The 18,695-nt window shown below is 39.7% G+C and overlaps 2 protein-coding genes across 6 annotated transcripts in view; one reads left to right on the forward strand and one right to left on the reverse strand.

Annotated features, from left to right (window-relative positions):
- Positions 1-635: 635 nt before the first annotated feature.
- LOC126597000 (mitochondrial outer membrane import complex protein METAXIN-like) overlaps positions 636-18,695 on the forward strand; it is a 33,637-nt gene continuing 15,577 nt past the window's right edge. The window contains exons 1-6 of one of the 4 annotated variants that reach the window (XM_050263746.1): positions 641-941; positions 1,762-2,096; positions 2,211-2,287; positions 2,458-2,518; positions 11,292-11,454; positions 12,190-12,633. In XM_050263746.1, the coding sequence (XP_050119703.1) occupies positions 800-941; positions 1,762-2,096; positions 2,211-2,287; positions 2,458-2,518; positions 11,292-11,454; positions 12,190-12,365 (954 nt within the window). In that variant the 5' untranslated portion in view covers positions 641-799 and the 3' untranslated portion in view covers positions 12,366-12,633. Of the gene's footprint in view, positions 942-1,761; positions 2,097-2,210; positions 2,288-2,457; positions 2,519-11,291; positions 11,455-12,189; positions 12,634-18,695 lie in introns of those variants that run through there. The other 3 variants (XM_050263750.1, XM_050263748.1, XM_050263749.1) reach the window with 3 other exon arrangements.
- LOC126597004 (protein ALTERED PHOSPHATE STARVATION RESPONSE 1-like) lies at positions 12,922-13,841 on the reverse strand. 2 transcript variants are annotated; one of them, XM_050263758.1, is made up of 3 exons: positions 13,755-13,841; positions 13,410-13,657; positions 12,922-13,247 (listed from the first exon to the last, which is right to left on the reverse strand). In XM_050263758.1, the coding sequence occupies exons 1-3, from the start codon at positions 13,799-13,801 to the stop codon at positions 13,171-13,173; spliced, it is 372 nt and encodes a 123-aa protein (XP_050119715.1). In that variant the 5' UTR covers positions 13,802-13,841; the 3' UTR covers positions 12,922-13,170. The 2 variants fall into 2 exon arrangements, with proteins under 2 accessions (XP_050119715.1, XP_050119714.1); XM_050263757.1 differs by having other exon boundaries at positions 12,922-13,657.

The following is an 18,695-nucleotide window of genomic DNA, read 5'->3' on the forward strand; positions in this document are numbered from 1 at the left end:
AAATCTTTCTCCATCTCTGCAAATCTTTAATTTATTTATATCCATCTATATAAATTTCTAGTAAGGAAAAAAACCATCATGATTAATACAAATAAAGCATTGGACATGAAAAATTACACACTAATTTCTCAAACCCTTATCTCATTCTCTCTAGGCTGGTTTGGGGTTGCTTAAATTTTTTTAAAAGCGGCTTCTTAAAAAATTTGGGCCTTAATTATATTTGGTAAATGAAAAAAAGTGTTTTTTAAATTTTTTTTTTATTAAATCATGGGTCCAAAATAGTAAAAAGCAGAAGCAACTTTACATATGCTTCTTAAAAAAAACGATTTTATCATTAGAGGTAGGTGAACAATACCAATTAATAAAACTTTCATATTAACAATCCTATCCCCAATTTTTTTTTTTTTTTTTGCTAAAAGCACTTTTTGCATTATAGTTTACTAAACACATCTGCTGTTTATTTCCACAACACAACAAAAACAGTTTTTAAAAAAACCTAGCAACCCCAAACCAGTCGTCTATCTCTCTCAAATAGTTAGTTTTACAACACCAACAAATATAATCTTAAAAGAAATATTGAATGCCCTAGGCATTAGGTAATTGGACCTTGACTCGGATACGGCCCATTCTTGCTCCAGGACCCATTTGCCTCCAAAACCCCAGGCAAAAACCTCTCTCTCTCTCTCTCTCTCTCTCGCAGTTATTCAGCTACTGCAACACCCGCCATTGAGAAAAACCCTAAATTACTCGTGGATTTCAGTTCGGAAACGCAAAACCCCAATTGGGTTTTACAAGTTTTATGGAAGATTACACTCTCGTTGCGAGGAAGTCTTGTTTCGGCTTGCCCACTGCTTGCCCTTTATGCTTGCCCGTCTACTTCTACCTCAAACTTACCAACGTTCCCTTCCGATTAGATTTCAATCTCACCTACCCTGACTCTGGTATAAAATCTTTCTCCATCTCTGCATATATTTAATTTATTTTTCATTTTTTTTTCAGAATTTTATTGTTGGTTTTAGGAGGGTTTGGCAGTATAGGAGGTCCGAAATTTCTTTGCTGCTAAATTTTTGGATTGGGTTTTATTTTGGTTTATTTTATATGCATTGAATTGATTGTTTCATAGAATATTGGTTTTGGATTTGTTACTTGAATTTGTTCTTAATTCCCAACTGCTACTAATTTAGAGTTTATGATACAAATTAGTTTTGTAATATATTGTCAAGGAAGAATACCTTACATGGTATGAGTACACCGCCACTGTAACATTCTATGCCCCTAATACAATGACATGTGGAGAGAATCTGATACATACATTCTATCATTGGCATGGTTGCTATGGCGTCTATGTACCCATGCCGTGCAAGTCCCTCTCGAACTGTGGATATATCGTTGGTTCTGTGAATGGTGTCTGTTATGTATAAATTTATAACGGTACAGTTGGGATATGTTACTAAAGACAAATAGGATTTGTGGGTTTGGTGTCTGTTTAAATGGTCTTCTTTGTATAGTTAGGTGTATCTAGATTGACTGGACAATCGTGGCCACAGGCTCCGCCTCCGTGTTTGTGCCTTGATTAGCACAGACAACTGTATGTTATTTCATCTGCTAATTATATTTGAATTGATATAATAATGGCTTTAGTTACTATGGTTGCATTTCTGTTGGTCTATTGTTTCACATTTACATTTGAGTAGGCGTGTAAATGTGTGCATGTATTTGAAGTAGATGAAAATCATGGTATTGTTTGTGGCTTTTGTGTAGATAAAATCCCTTATATTGAATCTGGCGAGTATGTGGCCTATAATAACGAGAAGGGTGGCATTATCGAAAGACTAAAAGAAGACCGTATTGCTGATTTGGAAACTGAATTTCACTCAATACCAGAATGGATATCTACAAAGGCAATGATTAGCTCCTGGGTTTCTGATGCTCTTACGTATGAACTCTGGGTTGGAACACATGGTAATTCTGCCAAAGAGATATATTATTCTGATCTCCCATGGCCAATTGGAAAGATTCTATATTATAAGAAATCTTACACCGTAAAGCAGCAGCTTGGGATTACTAATGACAACGCTGAGAAAATAGAAGAACAGGTTCTTCCTTTTTTCTCATTGATCATATTACTTTGTGTTTAGTAACAAGTGCTGTCTTGCCTGACTAGTATATAAATTATGTGGTTTTTATTGATATGGAAAATTGATGGACAGACATACAGGAGAGCCAGCCTTGCATTTGGAGCTCTATCAAGTCGGTTGGAGGAACATAAGTTTTTATTTGAAGACAGGTGATTTTCTATCCTATTCTAGGTACCTATTTACTTTTACATTGAAATCCTGGGGTGCTTGTTTTTATTTAACTTGCTTTCTTTAGTACTAATATTTTGTTACATGCAAAGTGGCAAACTAATACTATCGTGCTGATTGTGTATCTACATGTGTTGTTCCTTTTGTGCAGGCCGTCAAGTTTGGATGCTCTCTTTCTTGGGCAGGCACTTGTCATTCTTCAAGCATTACCAGTAAGTCATTGTATTTGTAGGCAGACAGATTAGAAAAGTTTATATTAGCAATTAAACACCATTTACGTTGAATTAGCTCAACTATATAGTTTGAAGCTACTAAGAAGTTGAGATTCCAACTTGAATCTTGATCTTATCTTGTAGACTATTATTCCGCTTGAACTCAGAGAAAATTATTTGCTTGAATGGGAGATGAAAGAGATAGAAGGTGCTTGCCAATTCTAATATGGTACTCCGACCTAGAAAATTAAGACTGCACCATTTTCTTTATGAGTTTATTAATCACTTTTGGCATTAAAATTTCTCTGAGCTTACAGAACCTTGTGTAAATCCTAATGCTCAACTTATTAGCGTTAATTCTAAGAGAATTATACTTCCATAGAAGTGAACGTTATGCTTCTAACATCCACCATCACTTCTTCTATGAACTTCTCTTTTTCGTGATGGTTTCTGGATTGTAATCTACAGTACAAATAATAAACATACAGTACAATATGTATAATCCGATAGGAAGCAGAATTCTTCTGTTCTCTTCTACTTTTCTTCTCAAAAAAAAGAATCCTGTTTTTTATTTGGTGAAAGGATCTAGAAAACTCAGGGTTTAAACTTTGGTATTCGGGCACAAATAGAACGAGAAACGGTGTTGGCATCATCGTGGACAAGACCTTGGTACAAGATGTTGTAGATGTCAAGAGGGTAGGAGATAGAATCATGGCAATCAAGATTGTAATAGGACAAGAACTTATCAATGTGATTAGTGCGTACGCACCTCAAGTAGGGTTAGATACGAGTTCGAAGGAGAAATTTTGGGAAGATCTTGGAGACTTGGTGCAAGGAATTGCTCAGACGGAGAAGTTATTTATAGGAGGAGATCTAAATGGACACGTGGGCAGGGAGACAGGCAACTATGGAGGTTTTCATGGTGGCCATGGTTTTGGGGAGAGAAACGAGGATGGGGAAGCTATCTTGGATTTTGCAATGGCATATGATCTCTTATTAGCCAACACCTTCTTTAAGAAGAGAGAAGAACATGTGATCACCTACAAGAGTGGGTCGTCAAAAACACAAATAGATTTTCTTCTAATGAGGAAAGGGGATCGTATAACTTGTAAGGATTGCAAAGTTATACCAGGAGAGAGCGTGGCTAATCAACATCGCTTGTTGGTGATGGATGTACATATCAAAAGAGTAAGACAAAAGAACAAGACTTGGAAGTGCCCAAGAACTAGATGGTGGAATCTAAAAGAAGAAAAACAAGCCATTTTCAAAGAGAAGGTAATCACCCAATGTGTGTGGGATAGAGAGGGGGAAGCTAGCCAAATGTGGGATTCCATGGCTAGTTGTATCCGAAAAGTAGCAAAAGAGGTATTAGGAGAGTCCAAGGGCTTTGCCCCACACCAAAAGGAATCTTGGTGGTGGAATGAGGAGGTACAAACAAAGGTGAAGGCTAAGAAGGAATGTTGTAAAGCCTTATACAAGGAGAAGACCGATGAAAATGGTGAAAGGTATAGAAAAGCGAAGCAAGAGGCGAAGAAAGCTGTCAGAGAAGCTAAGTTAGCGGCTTACGACGATATGTATAAACGACTAGATACCAAAGAAGGAGAGTTGGATATCTATAAACTAGCTAGAGCAAGGGAAAAGAAGACAAGGGACCTAAACCAAGTGAGGTGCATCAAGGATGAGGATGGAAAGGTTCTTGCTACAGAGAACGCGGTTAAAGACAGATGGAGAGGTTATTTTCATAATCTTTTCAATGAAGGACATGAAAGGAGTGCTTCTTTAGGGGAGTTGAGTAACTCAGAAGAGTGTAGAAACTACTCCTTTTATCGTCGAATCCGGAAGGAAGAAGTGGTTGTAGCTTTGAAGAAGATGAAGCATAGAAAAGCAATAGGCCCAGACGATATACCAATCGAAGTGTGGAAAGTTTTGGGAGAGACAGGTATAACATGGCTCACTGACCTTTTCAATCGGATTTTGAAAACGAAGAAGATGCCAAATGAGTGGCGAACGAGCACTTTGGTGCCTATCTACAAGAATAAGGGCGACGTACAAAATTGCATGAACTATAGGGGTATTAAGCTAATGAGTCATACAATGAAGCTCTGGGAGAGAGTCATTGAGCATAGATTGAGGCAAGAGACACGGGTTTCGGACAACCAATTCGGGTTCATGCCAGGGCGCTCAACCATGGAGGCAATCTATCTCTTACGAAGATTGATGGAAAGATATAGAGATGGGAAAAAGGATTTACACATGGTCTTTATAGATTTGGAAAAAGCGTATGATAGGGTCCCAAGAGACATTCTTTGGAGGATTTTAGAGAAGAAAGGAGTACGAGTAGCATATATCTAAGCTATAAAGGATATGTATGAAGGAGCAAAGACTGCCGTAAGAACTCATGAAGGACAAACCGAAAGCTTTCCCATAACTGTAGGATTACATCAAGGCTCATCCTTAAGTCCTTACCTTTTTGCGTTGGTAATGGATGAGTTAACAGGACATATTCAAGATGATATTCCTTGGTGTATGCTTTTCGCAGACGATATAGTGTTGACAGATGAAACTCAGGAAGGGGTAAATGCAAAGCTTAACCTTTGGAGAGAAGTGTTGGAATCTAAAGGTCTTCGCCTAAGCCGATCAAAGACAGAATATATGGAGTGCAAGTTCAGTGCAAATGGAGGCCAAAACGAGTTAGGGGTGAGGATCGGAGATCAAGAAATACCAAAGAGCGACCGTTTTCGTTACCTAGGATCTATCTTGCAAAAGAACGGAGAATTAGATGGAGATCTCAACCATAGAATACAAGCTGGATGGATGAAGTGGAAGAGTGCATCCGGCGTGTTGTGTGACCGCCGTATGCCACTGAAGCTCAAGGGAAAATTTTATAGGACGGCAATAAGGCCGGCGATGCTGTATGGCACAGAATGTTGGGCGGTGAAACATCAACACGTACACAAAATGGGTGTAGCGGAGATGAGGATGCTTCGTTGGATGTGTGGGCACACGAGAAAGGATAAGATTAGGAATGAGGATATCCGGGGTAAAGTAGGAGTAGCCGAAATTGAAGGAAAGATGAGAGAAAATCGGTTACGGTGGTTTGGACATGTGCAAAGAAGGCCTACTGACGCTCCGATTAGAAGATGCGACTATGGGACAGAGGTTCAGGGCCGAAGGGGTAGAGGAAGACCTAGGAAAACTTTGGAAGAGACTCTAAGAAAAGACTTAGAGTACTTGGATCTAACGAAGGACATGACACAGGATCGAGCACAATGGCGTTCTAAGATTCATATAGCCGATCCCACTCAGTGACTTGGATTTTCCAAGTCTCCAACCAAGAAGTTTTCCTCACTCGGGAAATTAAGGGAACACTACCCCAACCTACATGCTCCACTCAGAAAGCTTCAACATACAAGCTTCAACAAAAGAAAATTCAAAGAACTTAGCGAAGAAGGCTTTGGTGTATTTAACACAATACGTTGAAATGAAGGAAAGCTTATTTATTGATATCCCCGATAAGCTACAAATATGTACATATACATGAGTCAAAATAAACACACAAGAGGGAGCCTTCACAAAGGTTGCTTAGGAGAAGTCTCAGCAGTCGGTAGAGCCCCAGAAAGAGAAGGCACCGGAGGGGGATCATTTGGAGCCTCAGTACTGGACAGAACCCTAGAAGGAGGAGGCATCAGAGGTTGATCATTTGGAGCTTCATTACGCGGTACAGCCCCAGAAGACGAAGGCAATAAATGCCTTTGGAACAAACCCACAAATCTCTGATGATCAAGTAAAACCTGACCATCAGTTTCCTTCATCTGGTCAAGCTTCCTCTTCATGTTTGTAGCATAGTCATGTGCGAGCCGGTGCAACTGTTTATTCTCATGCTTGAGCCCTCTAATCTCCTGTTTGAGACTCATCACTTCAGCCGCCAATGATTCAACTTGGCGGGTTCGAGCAAATAGGCGTTGGGCCATATTAGACACAGAACCTGCACACTGAACACTGAGAGCCAGCGAATCCTTAACAGCTAACTCATCAGACCGTTTGGAAAGTAGTCTGTTATCTTTGGGAGTGAGAAGGTTCCTGGCCACCACCGCAGCGGTCATATCATTCTTCATCACGGAATCCCCAACGGTAAGAGGACTAGTTGGGGAGACGAAGGATGGGCGCCATATGTTGTCTGGAGAAGGCGGGGCTGCCTCTTCAACAAGGTTCAAGTCAAAACGACGGTCGGAGGGGCCAGACATTTTCAAAGGTGTTGAAGAGAGAAGAGGTCGGACAAATCAAGATCTTAGAAGTGCAAGAATGAAGCTTCTACTGGTGGAGATTCAAGTGTGCTTTGGAACTTAATGTCAGCCCCTATAAAAATCTGCACTCGACGGAGCTTCAGAAATCAAAGAGGCGCCTGCTCAGAAATCGAAGAGGCGTTTGCTTTCTCAAAAGTTGGGCTGCTTAGAGATCACGAGGGTTGATCTCAGAAATCGAAGAGGCGTTTGCTTTCTCAAAAGTTGGGCTGCTCAAAGACCACGAAGGCCGATCTCAGAAATCGAAGAGGCGCTCGCTTTCTCAAAAGCTGGGCTCCCTTGAGACCACGAGGGCCGATCTCAGAAATCGAAGAGGCACCTACTTTTCCAGCCTTGTCAGCACCTGTCACACGCACACTCAGCTTTGCGGAAATTATGGGCATTCTGTCAAAGACTTCTGGGGAAGTAGAAAACACATGAATCTTACTGTTCAATCACCCACTTCCCACACGCAACAATAGCTCATGGGTACCACAGATAACTTTGCCAAAGTTCTCTGCCAAAGTTGAGCACGTGAAGCTTGCAGCTCCCACTACATCGCTCTGACCAAGAAGGGTAAAAGAATAGCAAAGAAACAGCACTAACAAAGTTTAGACCCATAAATTTTGAAGGTCTAGCTACCATATTATTACCCACAAGGGTAAAGGAACAGTACCACTGCTGGATAATTGGAAAGTCCATGTATGTCAACCTCTGTGCTTCGTGGCAAGGTAGACTAGCAAACATGCCCAACCTTTACTCACATTCGAGAAAACACTCCCAATAAGATTGCTTGCTCCAAAATCGAAGAGGCACCGTCCTCCGAATCTAAAGAGCCAGACTCCCAACATGACTACTTTCTTAAAAATCGAAGAGAGGGTAAAGGAACAGTATCATTGCTGGATAATTGGAAAGTCCCTGTGTGTCAACCTCTGTGCTTCGTGGCAAGGTAGACTAGCAAACATGCCCAACCTTTACTCACATTCGAGAAAACACTCCCAACAAGATTGCTTGCTCCAAAATCGAAGAGGCACCGCCCTCCGAATCTCGAGAGCCACTCTCCCAACATGATTACTTTCTCAAAAATCGAAGAGACACTGCTCCCCGAATCTCGAGAGCCAGACCCCCAGCATGATTGCTTTCTCAAAAATCGGTGAGGCACCGTTCTCCGAATCAATCGAAGAGGCGCTCGCTTTCTCAAAAGCTGCGCTGCTCAGAGACCACGAGGGCCGATCTCAGAAATCGAAGAGGCACCTACTTTTCTAGCCTTGTCAGCACCTGTCACACGCACACTCAGCTTTGCAGAAATTATGGGCATTCTGTCGAAGACTTCTGGTGAAGTAGAAAGCACATGAATCTTACTGTTCAATCACCCACTTCCCACACGCAACAATAACTCATGGGTACCACAGATCACTTTGCCAAAGTTCTCTGCCAAAGTTGAGCACGTGAAGCTTGCAGCTCCCACTACATCGCTCTGACCAAGAAAGGTAAAAGAATAGCAAAGAAACAGCACTAACAAAGTTTAGACACATAAATTTTGAAGGTCTAGCTACCATATTATTACCCACAAGGGTAAAGGAACAGTACCACTGCTGGATAATTGGAAAGTCCCTGTGTGTCAACCTCTGTGCTTCGTGGCAAGGTAGACTAGCAAACATGCCCAACCTTTACTCACATTCGAGAAAACAGTCCCAACAAGATTGCTTGCTCCAAAATCGAAGAGGCACCGTCCTTCGAATCTCGAGAGCCAGACTCCCAACATGACTACTTTCTCAAAATCGAAGAGAGGGTAAAGGAACAGTACCATTGCTGGATAATTGGAAAGTCCCTGTGTGTCAACCTTTGTGCTTCGTGGCAAGGTAGAATCGTTCTCCGAATCTCGAGAGCCAGATACCACAGACCACTTTTTCAAAGTGCTCTGACAGAGTTAAAACATGTGAAACTGGCAGCTCCCACTACCGTGCTATGACCAAGCAGGGTAAAGGAATAGCATTACTACTTGTTGTTAGGGAGACTCCTATATATGTCGACCTCCATCCCCAACGGACAGACCTGCAAAAATGCTCAACCCTTCATCATATCTGAGAGGGCACTCCCAACAAAGCCTTTCGAAATATTCAGCTTTCTTTCCCCCCGATAATACCTCTGCAAACAAGCTATACTAGAGCAAGAATATCTCATATCATCAGGGTTAAAAGCAAGAGTATCCCATATCATGCTTTTTCCCTGTTTTTTCTTTTGGCCTTGTTTTTACCTGCAAGACAAGGAGAAAGAGAGCAATCAGTCAGCACTTGGAATCAAGCTTCCAGCCAGGAACTGATTGCCTGGAACCCCTTACCTGATTACTTACCTGGCATTGCTCTCGAGTACTCATCTTCAACATCTTATGTTTCCAGGGAAGATTCCGCATCTGCTTGAGGAACAGATAGGGCAAGTGCGAAGGATACAAGGAAGCATGTGGAGACAAGCGTAACAGCACACGTGCCGATACATCCATTACTCTGTCAAAAGCAAAAGTATCCCATATCAGCAGGGTGGAACGTACTCTAGATTTGATGGACTTGTTTTGACCCTCAAATTCTTCAGTCGGCCTTATACTCTGGAGGAAACCAGAAAACCCTCCAGCTCAGTTCAAGAATAAGCCTGTGGAAAGTTACTTCTTCAAAAGCAAAAGTATCTCATATCATCTCTTCTCATTTTTCTTCTCTTTATCCTTCATGCTGCTGCAAGATGGGGAGAAGGTGAACAATCAGTCGGAGCTCTGATTGCTTACCTTGTCTGTCACCTCTTTCAGCAGACCCCCTAGCTCGGCGACCTGGGGGACTCCTACTACATGGTTTGTATCGCGCTTGACCAAGCCTGAAACTACAAGTAAGCTTCAAGTGAAATTGATACATTACCTTGTGCATCTCCACCAGTTAAAGATACCACCCCTGGATGGAGGAAGAGTACTTCCAGAGAAGATGCCACATCTACCTATGAGACAGATAAGGCAAGTCAAGACGACACCACACTCCGATACTTAGAAGTTTCATGATTACGAGATCATTCTCCCACAATATTTCCTAATGTCATTTGTACTAAATCATTCACTCGTACTCACTAAAGGAGAGCTTGAACCTATGTACTTGTGTAAACCCTTCACAATTAATGAGAACTCTTCTATTCCGTGGACGTAGCCAATCTGGGTGAACCACGTACATCTTGTGTTTGCTTTCCTATCTCTATCCATTTATATACTTATCCACACTAATGACCGGAGCAATCTAGCGAAGATCACAAAAAGCGACCGTTTTCGTTACCTAGGATCTATCTTGCAAGAGAACGGAGAATTAGATGGAGATCTCAACCATAGAATACGAGCTGGATGGAAATAGTGCATCCGGCGTGTTGTGTGACCGTCGTAGGCCACTGAAGCTCAAGGGAAAATTTTATAGGACGGCAATAAGGCCAGCGATGTTGTATGGCAGAGAATGTTGGGTGGTGAAGCATCAACACGTACACAAAATGGGTGTAGCGGAGATGAGGATGCTTCGTGGGATGTGTGGGCACACGAGAAAGGATAAGATTGGGAATGAGGATATCCGAGGTAAAGTAGGAGTAGCCGAAATTGTAGGAAAGATGAGAGAAAATCGGCTCTGGTGATTTGGACATGTGCAAAGAAGGCCGACTGACGCTCCGGTTCGAAGATGTGACTACGGGACAGAGGTTCAGGGCCGAAGGGGTAGAGGAAGACCTAGGAAAACTTTGGAAGAGACTCTAAGAAAAGACTTAGAGTACTTGGATCTAACGGAGGACATGACACAAAACCGAGCGCAATGGCGTTCTAGGATTCATATAGCCGACCCCACTTAGTGGGAAAAGGCTTTGTTGTTGTTGTTGTTGATATTTTGTTTAGCAGCATGTTTAAAGCTTTTTCAACAAAATATTGCTCTTTTGTGGGCCAGTGAGATTAAAATTTTGGTCTGAGCAGCTTGGATTTCAAGTTGCACTCTCAGCAATCAAAATCGGCTTGATACATACCCTTTTGCATCTGGTTTGAACTCTGACTTAATTTGAGCTTAGGAAGAGGTGCTGCAGTTATAAATGACAGTTCCAGTTGCGGAAGACTACCATTTCCACCAAAGTGATAATTTAAAACAAAAAGAAGCGATACTGATCTGAACTTACACTCATATGTCAGGGATTTGTGCACAAAACCCAGTTTCAGTTGGCATAAGACTACATTTCTATCAAAGTTAAAAATTTAAACAACTAAAGAATGATACTTGTTCTGAACTCTCTCAGATGCCAGTGTTTTGTGCACAAAATTTGACCCCGTGATTTAACTTTTGAGTTAGTGAAGTACAACCACTTTTGCAGATTTTCTTATTAGCTTCCCATTTTGTACCTTCATGTTCATCACTCAACTGGAATTATGCTTGATCTCCCCTTTGCCCTTCAGATTTCCTTGTGGCATTATATAGATTACTGACACTTTGTGCTTTTAGGAAACATCGGTACTGCGGAGCAAGCTTTTAGAACATGAAAACCTTGTTAAGTATGCTGATAGGCTTAAGGTGGAGTTCATGGACGCAGGTTCTTCATCTTCAGTCCCAAATTTTCATGCAAACCCTTCATCAGCAGCTCCTAGAAGAGGTCCTTCAAATTCGAGTGAGATACTTTTATACTCAAGACTTGTATATCTGTATCTTATTCTTTTCAGTGCTATAGTTTAATGGGATTCATTGCCTTTATTAAACCAGTTCGGTTTCCTCTATTTTTGGTTCGAGACTTGGGAGCAGCCTCTCCATAAATGGGGGTAAGGCTAGCCGACATTCACCTCTCCCAGACCCTGCGTAAAGCGGGAGCCTTGTGCACTGGGTACGACCTTTTTTTTTTAGTGAAATCTGTTGTTATCCTTAAAAACTCGAGAGTAGATTTGGCTTGCACACATGCAGTTTCTGACACCTTAATTTTGCTTTAGAAAACATAGTATTTTACTCGAGTGTTTTAACAGTTAGAATATGTGCAACTTGTATGTTAGGCCTGTGTTGAAGTGGAAGCTGCATTTACAGCTCGTAATTTGAGATCAAGTGATACTTCCTGCTTTCTGACATAACTAACGCAAGAGCTGACTAATAGGGACATGGGTGATATAAATCATCGTAAAGAGTAGATTGTAGTTTTTTTCTAGAGTTCTTTGCATGTGAAGTTCAACGTGTAAGTTTTCCAATTGTATGAGGTAAAGGTTAAGTTATATATGTTGACCATTTTGTATATACAACATTTATGCGAATGAAATTTTATTTAATCATTTTGGTTCTATCTATGATGTTTATATCAGGGTCACCTAGCTTGCAATTCTCCTCGAATGCAATATTTCTTATGCTTTTATTTTGTTATCAGGTTCTAAGCCCAAGAGCAAACCCAAAAGGGAAAAGACAAAGGAGGAGAAAAGTTTTAAGAGCAGGGCCAGATATTTTATAATAGCACAGCTAGTTTCAGTTGTACTTTTTGTCACTCTTCTAAGCCGAGTTGATGAGGCTGATGCCGAGGTTGATGATGATGATGGCTATGAATAGTTGTGTTCTTAAGACCAGCATTTTTTACACAAAAACCAGCCAGGATTAGCAGCCTGACGTCGAAGAGATTTTTTATGTAATCCCGTTCTTTCGATTTTGTAGTATGATGTGGAGAAATTTGGAAAAATAAGCACCGTTATAAATACATGATATGATTTATTGGAAAGTTCAAGTTAGAAACCTATAATTTTGATTTTTGAAGCATTGTTGACAATTTTGTAAATTTCATTGAATGTGAATTGGCGAGAAGGGTTTAACTGTGATGCAATTTCATACTTACAGGTTTTTCGCCCTCGTGTGCTTCGTTTTTATTCTGTGGAAGTTACATATACACTGGATTCTGGAACCCGTATTTTGACACAGGCCATTGCGCTGCTCGGATGCGTTTGTTTGACTACTAGCCGGTGTTCCAGCACCCGTATAGGGTTTTAAACTTTTGGTGCCTCGCTGAGCCCTAGCAACGGGCGACCGAGTCTGAGTAGGTTGGACAGCCTTGGTTGATTTACCGGCGTATGATTATTTTCTTTTTATGATTGATTTATGGTAGAGAGGAGAATCGAAGATAAGACCTCGTATTGTTTTTTGGCGACAAAATATTATAGATTATTTCTTATAATTATATTGACACCGGTCACTAAACTACCCCATAAATATGAACATCACAAAGTCATAATATTGCAGCAGCTCCAGGCTTGGCCTTGTCCCTGTCCCATTGATTCACAAGCTCAGCATATCCCTCAGCCGACGCGAAGGCAAACTCTGTCAGTGAGCTCATTGTAACTGACATTCCGGCACAAAAGTACTCTTACCGTGACCTCTGCCATCTCCTAACTCGGCGCGAATCCTCTCTAAGCTGTTGCGCGTAGAGGGACCCCATATCAGCTGCAAAAAAATCTAGTCCATCAAGCACTGGTGTCTCACGTATGGCATCCAGGAACCTTGACCATTGGATGCATATTCCATATATTGGAAGCGCCCCACTGGATCCAGACAACGGAAAATTTGATGTGTCGGGACCAGCCCTCATGCAACAGAGGAGCCAACCTGTTATTGCTTGCACATAAGATCGTTGAGAAGTGATCCATGACTGGAACAAGGCTCTCCAGTTCCTCAGATCTTTCTCAAGATTGGCTGCTGAACGTGCTAGCCGGTTTGGATCAGCGGCTGAAATGGAAGACTGTCGTTTAGCTTCCAATTTTGACGGCGTGCCTGCTAGTAAAAGCTTGGCTTCATCTAGGCTTCGTTTCTGCGACCGATGACACTTTGCCATTACTTTCCACATCCTTGCTAACCTGGTTTAGTTAATCAATTGATTAATACAGAAGGATAATTACATGAAACATGGGGTACATATTTGAGCAAACTATTTATAAAAGCTGCATGGCATACCCTTGTACCAATTCCGAGAGTTGAGGTTGCAATTCTTCATCCCTCATGGTTTCAATCCTCTTCGAAATAGCTTCAACCGTGTGTATTGAAACCTTCATTGCTACAGGGTGGTTCCGCCTCGTCTGCATTGCTACAGGGTTGATAGGGAAGAGTTAAAGGAACTTAAGGTGGTGGTCTGGTGAGTAGTCAGCCTCTTGAGGCTTAGTTACAGAGGAAATTGAGAAAGAAGTCTGAGAGAGAGATGAGAGAGATGAAAAGGTTAGAGAGGGAAAAGAGAGAGATAGAGAGAGAATCCAAAATTTCTGAAGGGGGAAATGGGACAAGGCAGAAATGGGGTGTGGGCCCCACGTGGCTCACAAAACAAAATCTCTCCAAAATGAAATTACCAATTTGCCCTTGGTATTTGGTGTTTCGTAAGATTTTAACCGTAACTCCAATTTCGATTTCGCTTATGTCCACGTGTTCGTAGTAGCGAGTACTACACGAATATGGTAAAATAGTAGCCCATACGCGTCACGAGATGACGGTCAATGAAAGTCAACAATCTCGCCTCTAAAGACATTTTCGTCAATTCACTCTTTTAGAACTAAAATATTGTAAAATCAGGGACGGATCCTAACAACATCCAATTCCCATACAATCAAATAAGAAGGCTTTTTAGCCGAAGAAAGCAACGATCTATCCCATACATGAAAAATATTAAACTAGAATAATGTACTATTAATCGTATCTACCAGGAAATTTGTCTCTCCAAAAACATAAGTCCAGAAATGACATCAACGAAAGCCGCCAACCATTTGATGCTGTCAATAACAGTTTTTAAACGCCATAGAACTCTGCATGTACCCGTGACTACATCAATCACTAATTTTGAGTATCCACCCTTACAAACCTTCTTACATACTCTACTTATAGATAGTGGCTGAACCAGAAATTGCTCTCAGGTTGGGCCTTTAAGACATATAAAAGAAATTAGACTAAATATAACAATATAATCAATTGAAGAAATATTTAAGGGCTTTTTTATTGGCATGAAAAATTTATCAAACAAGAGTGATAGGGGCTTTAGATTTTTTAATGAAAAATTTAGTATTGAGATGATTATATCATAGGACCACAACTTATTTACGAGCTTTAAGTTCATAACTCAACTATTACCATGAGATTTTCCTTTCAACATAATTAAATCTTCCTCTAAATTACATAGACTTTGTGTTATATGAACTAAACAAAACAAAAATTAGGTTTTATATGGTAAAATAGAACACTAATTATAAGGTTGGGTGAACTGCCAATTTAGTCCCTGAATTATCACCTGAGTGAAAATTAGGTCATTAAACTATTTTTTCAGAAAAAATCAGTCATTAAATTATAAAAATTTGCCAATTACATCCCTAATACTATATTCAAAGCTACTATATTCAAATTTCCGTCAATTTAAGTCACGTTACTTGCATGTGATACACATTGGAGGGTATATTGATAATTTTACATAAAGAATAGTGTATAGAGTTAGCTTTGGAGGGTAAATGAAACATTAGATTCGCAACCTATATGAAATGTTAAGGGTTGTAGGCGAGAAAAGAACGGTATTACACTCTAAAGTTGACAAAAAATTGGATAAAATAGCTTTGAATATAATAATAAGGATGAAATTAGCATTTTTAATGAATTTAGGGACTTATTTTACCGAAAAAAATAATTCAAGAACCTAATTTTCACTGAAATGATAGCTTAGGGACTAAATCAACACTTCACCCTATAAGGTTTATAGACTTTGTTTGATATAAACAAAACAAAAAAAGAATTAATTTTTGTATGGTAAAACAAAAGGCTTAGTTAAAAAAATAAAAGGTTCTTGATGTCGAAAAGAACTTCAAATCCCATGGCCCGATGGCATTGTCAAAATCCACTTACCAATGCACCACAAGCTTGTTATTGTAAAAGTTAGAAAACTATACATATATATTAGTAAAATTTCAGAATAGGCCTGGCCTCCATGTGGCTCGGGCACTGCTTTTAGCCGTACAAAGTGCAACTCTCAAAGCTATTCCTTCAGGCATAGAAATTGTATTCACCCCAAGCACCGAGCACCAGCAACAATTGGAGAACCTTCTTCATCCTTGTCGATAAGGACATCAGTCGCCTTGGAGTTCACCCATTTCTGGAGGGTTCAATTTAATGGTTCTTTGTAATTTCCCAGATTTCTTGCTAGTACTGTTTGCTTTAAGATAATCTTCACCCATGCTTGGAGCTAACATAAACACCCTACTGGGCATTGCTTTTCCATTTCTAAAACTACTTGATTCCTTTCTCTCATAACTTACCAGCGAACTAGAAGAGCCAAACCAAGGGTATTAAACCAGTCTAACAGACCAAGGGGATTATTAGCAAAAGTACAATTAATGAAAAGATGATCCTGATTCTCAACATCAACATTACACATGGGGCAATTAGTACAAATAATATTGATATGTTTATGTAATCTTTCTCTAGTTTGTAATCTATTAAGAATCAAAAGCCAGCTAAAAACTTTAACTTTGTGCAGAATATTCAACTTCCACATTTTCTTTAAAAGCGAAGTCCTTGGGTTACTATTGGTCATACCATTTTGTATCCAACCTGTTGGCTTAACTATGAAAACCCCATTAACATTAAGACCCTAGCAAATAGAGTTATCCTTATCAATCATAAGCAGAGGGATACTACAAATTTTGTTAACAATATTCACTCATAAAATGTAAAAATAAAGTCATGTTCCAACAGTTATTACAAATAAAATGACTCACTTTCAAATTCCAATCTAAACTATTCAATTGGTCTTCCTATACAAGATGGAAAAGTGGAAAGGGAAAAAGCTAGTTATGGTCCAGAAAGATACTGTGACCATTTCCCACCGTCCATCACATACCCTAAATAACCTTTCTCTCATTATTGAGGACTCCTTTCCATGCAGTAGAATGGTTTTGTTTAACTTTTGTTTCCATTAATTGTCTTCAGTATTTTTTTTCCTTACAATTTGCACCTACCAGTTATGATCATTAGTAAGAATTTTCCAACCAAGTTTGGGTAGATAGGTGTTTTGTTTAATCTTTGTTTCGAAAAAGGTTTCTTGTCTTAAGTATTTTTGCCTTGCAATTTGCACCCACATGTTATGATCATCAGTAAGAACTTTCCAACCAAGCTTCGCGAGAAAAGCATTATTAAAGTGTTCACTTTTCCTAATACCCAGACCCCAACACTCTTTGGTTGACAAACTTTGTCCTAATCTACTGGACTCAATTTGTTTTTTTTTTTTTTTTTTTTTTTTTCCTGAGGAATAATCTATTTTCTTTATTAATAGTCTTGATAAGGGCCTCGGGGCATTTAAAGTGAGCCACCATAATGTGATTAGGCATGCCCATGAGGTTGGATTTAATCAAAGTCAATCTATCTGCCCTGAACCTATATTTTCTTTCCAACCTGCTAGCTTCTTTTTCATTTCGAGCATAAGCTCTTTTTCATTCCAAGCATAAGCTCTTTTTATTTGCAGGGTCTTTTACATAAAATGATGTTATGAATCCCATGTATTTTTCAATAATGGTTTTATGTTGGTTTGTAGGAGATTGACCACATAATTTCTAGCTTGATTACTTGTATTATTTGGAAAGTTGAGAGAAAACTTATGGAAATTTACTTTTTGCGTGAAACTAATGCAAAATCATTCTCGTATCTAATTACTCACTAAAAGCAGAACACTTTCCTAATGACATCTCATCAGGCGTGAGCTCACTAGCTCGAAGCAAATGTTGAGTGCTTCATGAAGCCTAATTGGCCAATACTCACATAGGGGTGGAGGCATGGGTGAGAAATCCAAGCCCAAAAATAGTGGTAGAATCAAGCTCGTAAAGTGTGATCCCTTGGCGCTTAAGACCCAAAACTTCGAAAATAAAGGACAATATAAAACCTCAACCTTGCAAAATCTACTTCCATTTGATATAAGAGATTATTGGTTGTGCACCTATTTGTGCCCCTACCAATGTTGTTGAGGAGTACCATTCCTGAAATCAACTTGGGAGACTAATTTTGCTCTATCTAACACATTTGGTAGATTTTGGCATGGAATGGCCATGATGGCTGAAACTCCCTAGCAAAAATTGATTAACTCTGTGAATAATTCCTTAAGTTCCTGGATATAAGTATGGTGAATTGTTTTAGTTCTGGATAATGTTATGGATATTGTCCTCAAATATGAGTTGATTGAATCATGTTTTTATACATGTGACCGAATTCAATTATCATGCTATTAGGTATAAATGTGAGAAAGTTAGTTGTTTGGATGAATGTGCTACTACGTACACTAACTTTATACCTAATCACCCCTCAGACAACGAATTCAAGTCTATCCAGCCTGATTAAGGATATTGACACCGCTCCTCGTTGTATATATGGTACTAAATTACCCCATTAAAGAGGCCTTATATTCTCCCTATTGCAGAAGAACATCGTTGAGTTTTAAGAATATCTGATAGCACAATGGTCAAGACTGAAGCCACTAAAGTGGAATATCTTTGCATCCCCTCCTAATAAATATGGATCGATGTGTATTTTGGAGCCAATGGGCCTCACCGTGAATGGATGTGCGCCTTTAAAGGATGGTTTGTCATCCCTGATAGCTCATGACGCACTTGTATGGACGATATGGTACAAAAGGCGGCTAGCCAATCATCAATCTTTGGCTAGAATTGACTAATCAAACAATTCGTAGGATTCACTTCCCTAGAAGAAAAAAAATATATCATAAATGAATCCTTACTCGATCATTGTCTCAACCATTTCATCTTATGAGATTAATCTGGATTATCTTGAGACTTGAAGTTCTTGGTTCAGTATACTAGTTTGGGTGTGATGATATTTCACTTATATGGTTGTTACCAACATAAATGAAAAACAACATTATGG

The sequence above is a fragment of the Malus sylvestris genome, chromosome 13, assembly GCF_916048215.2.
Source record: "Malus sylvestris chromosome 13, drMalSylv7.2, whole genome shotgun sequence".
Lineage (NCBI taxonomy): Eukaryota > Viridiplantae > Streptophyta > Magnoliopsida > Rosales > Rosaceae > Malus > Malus sylvestris.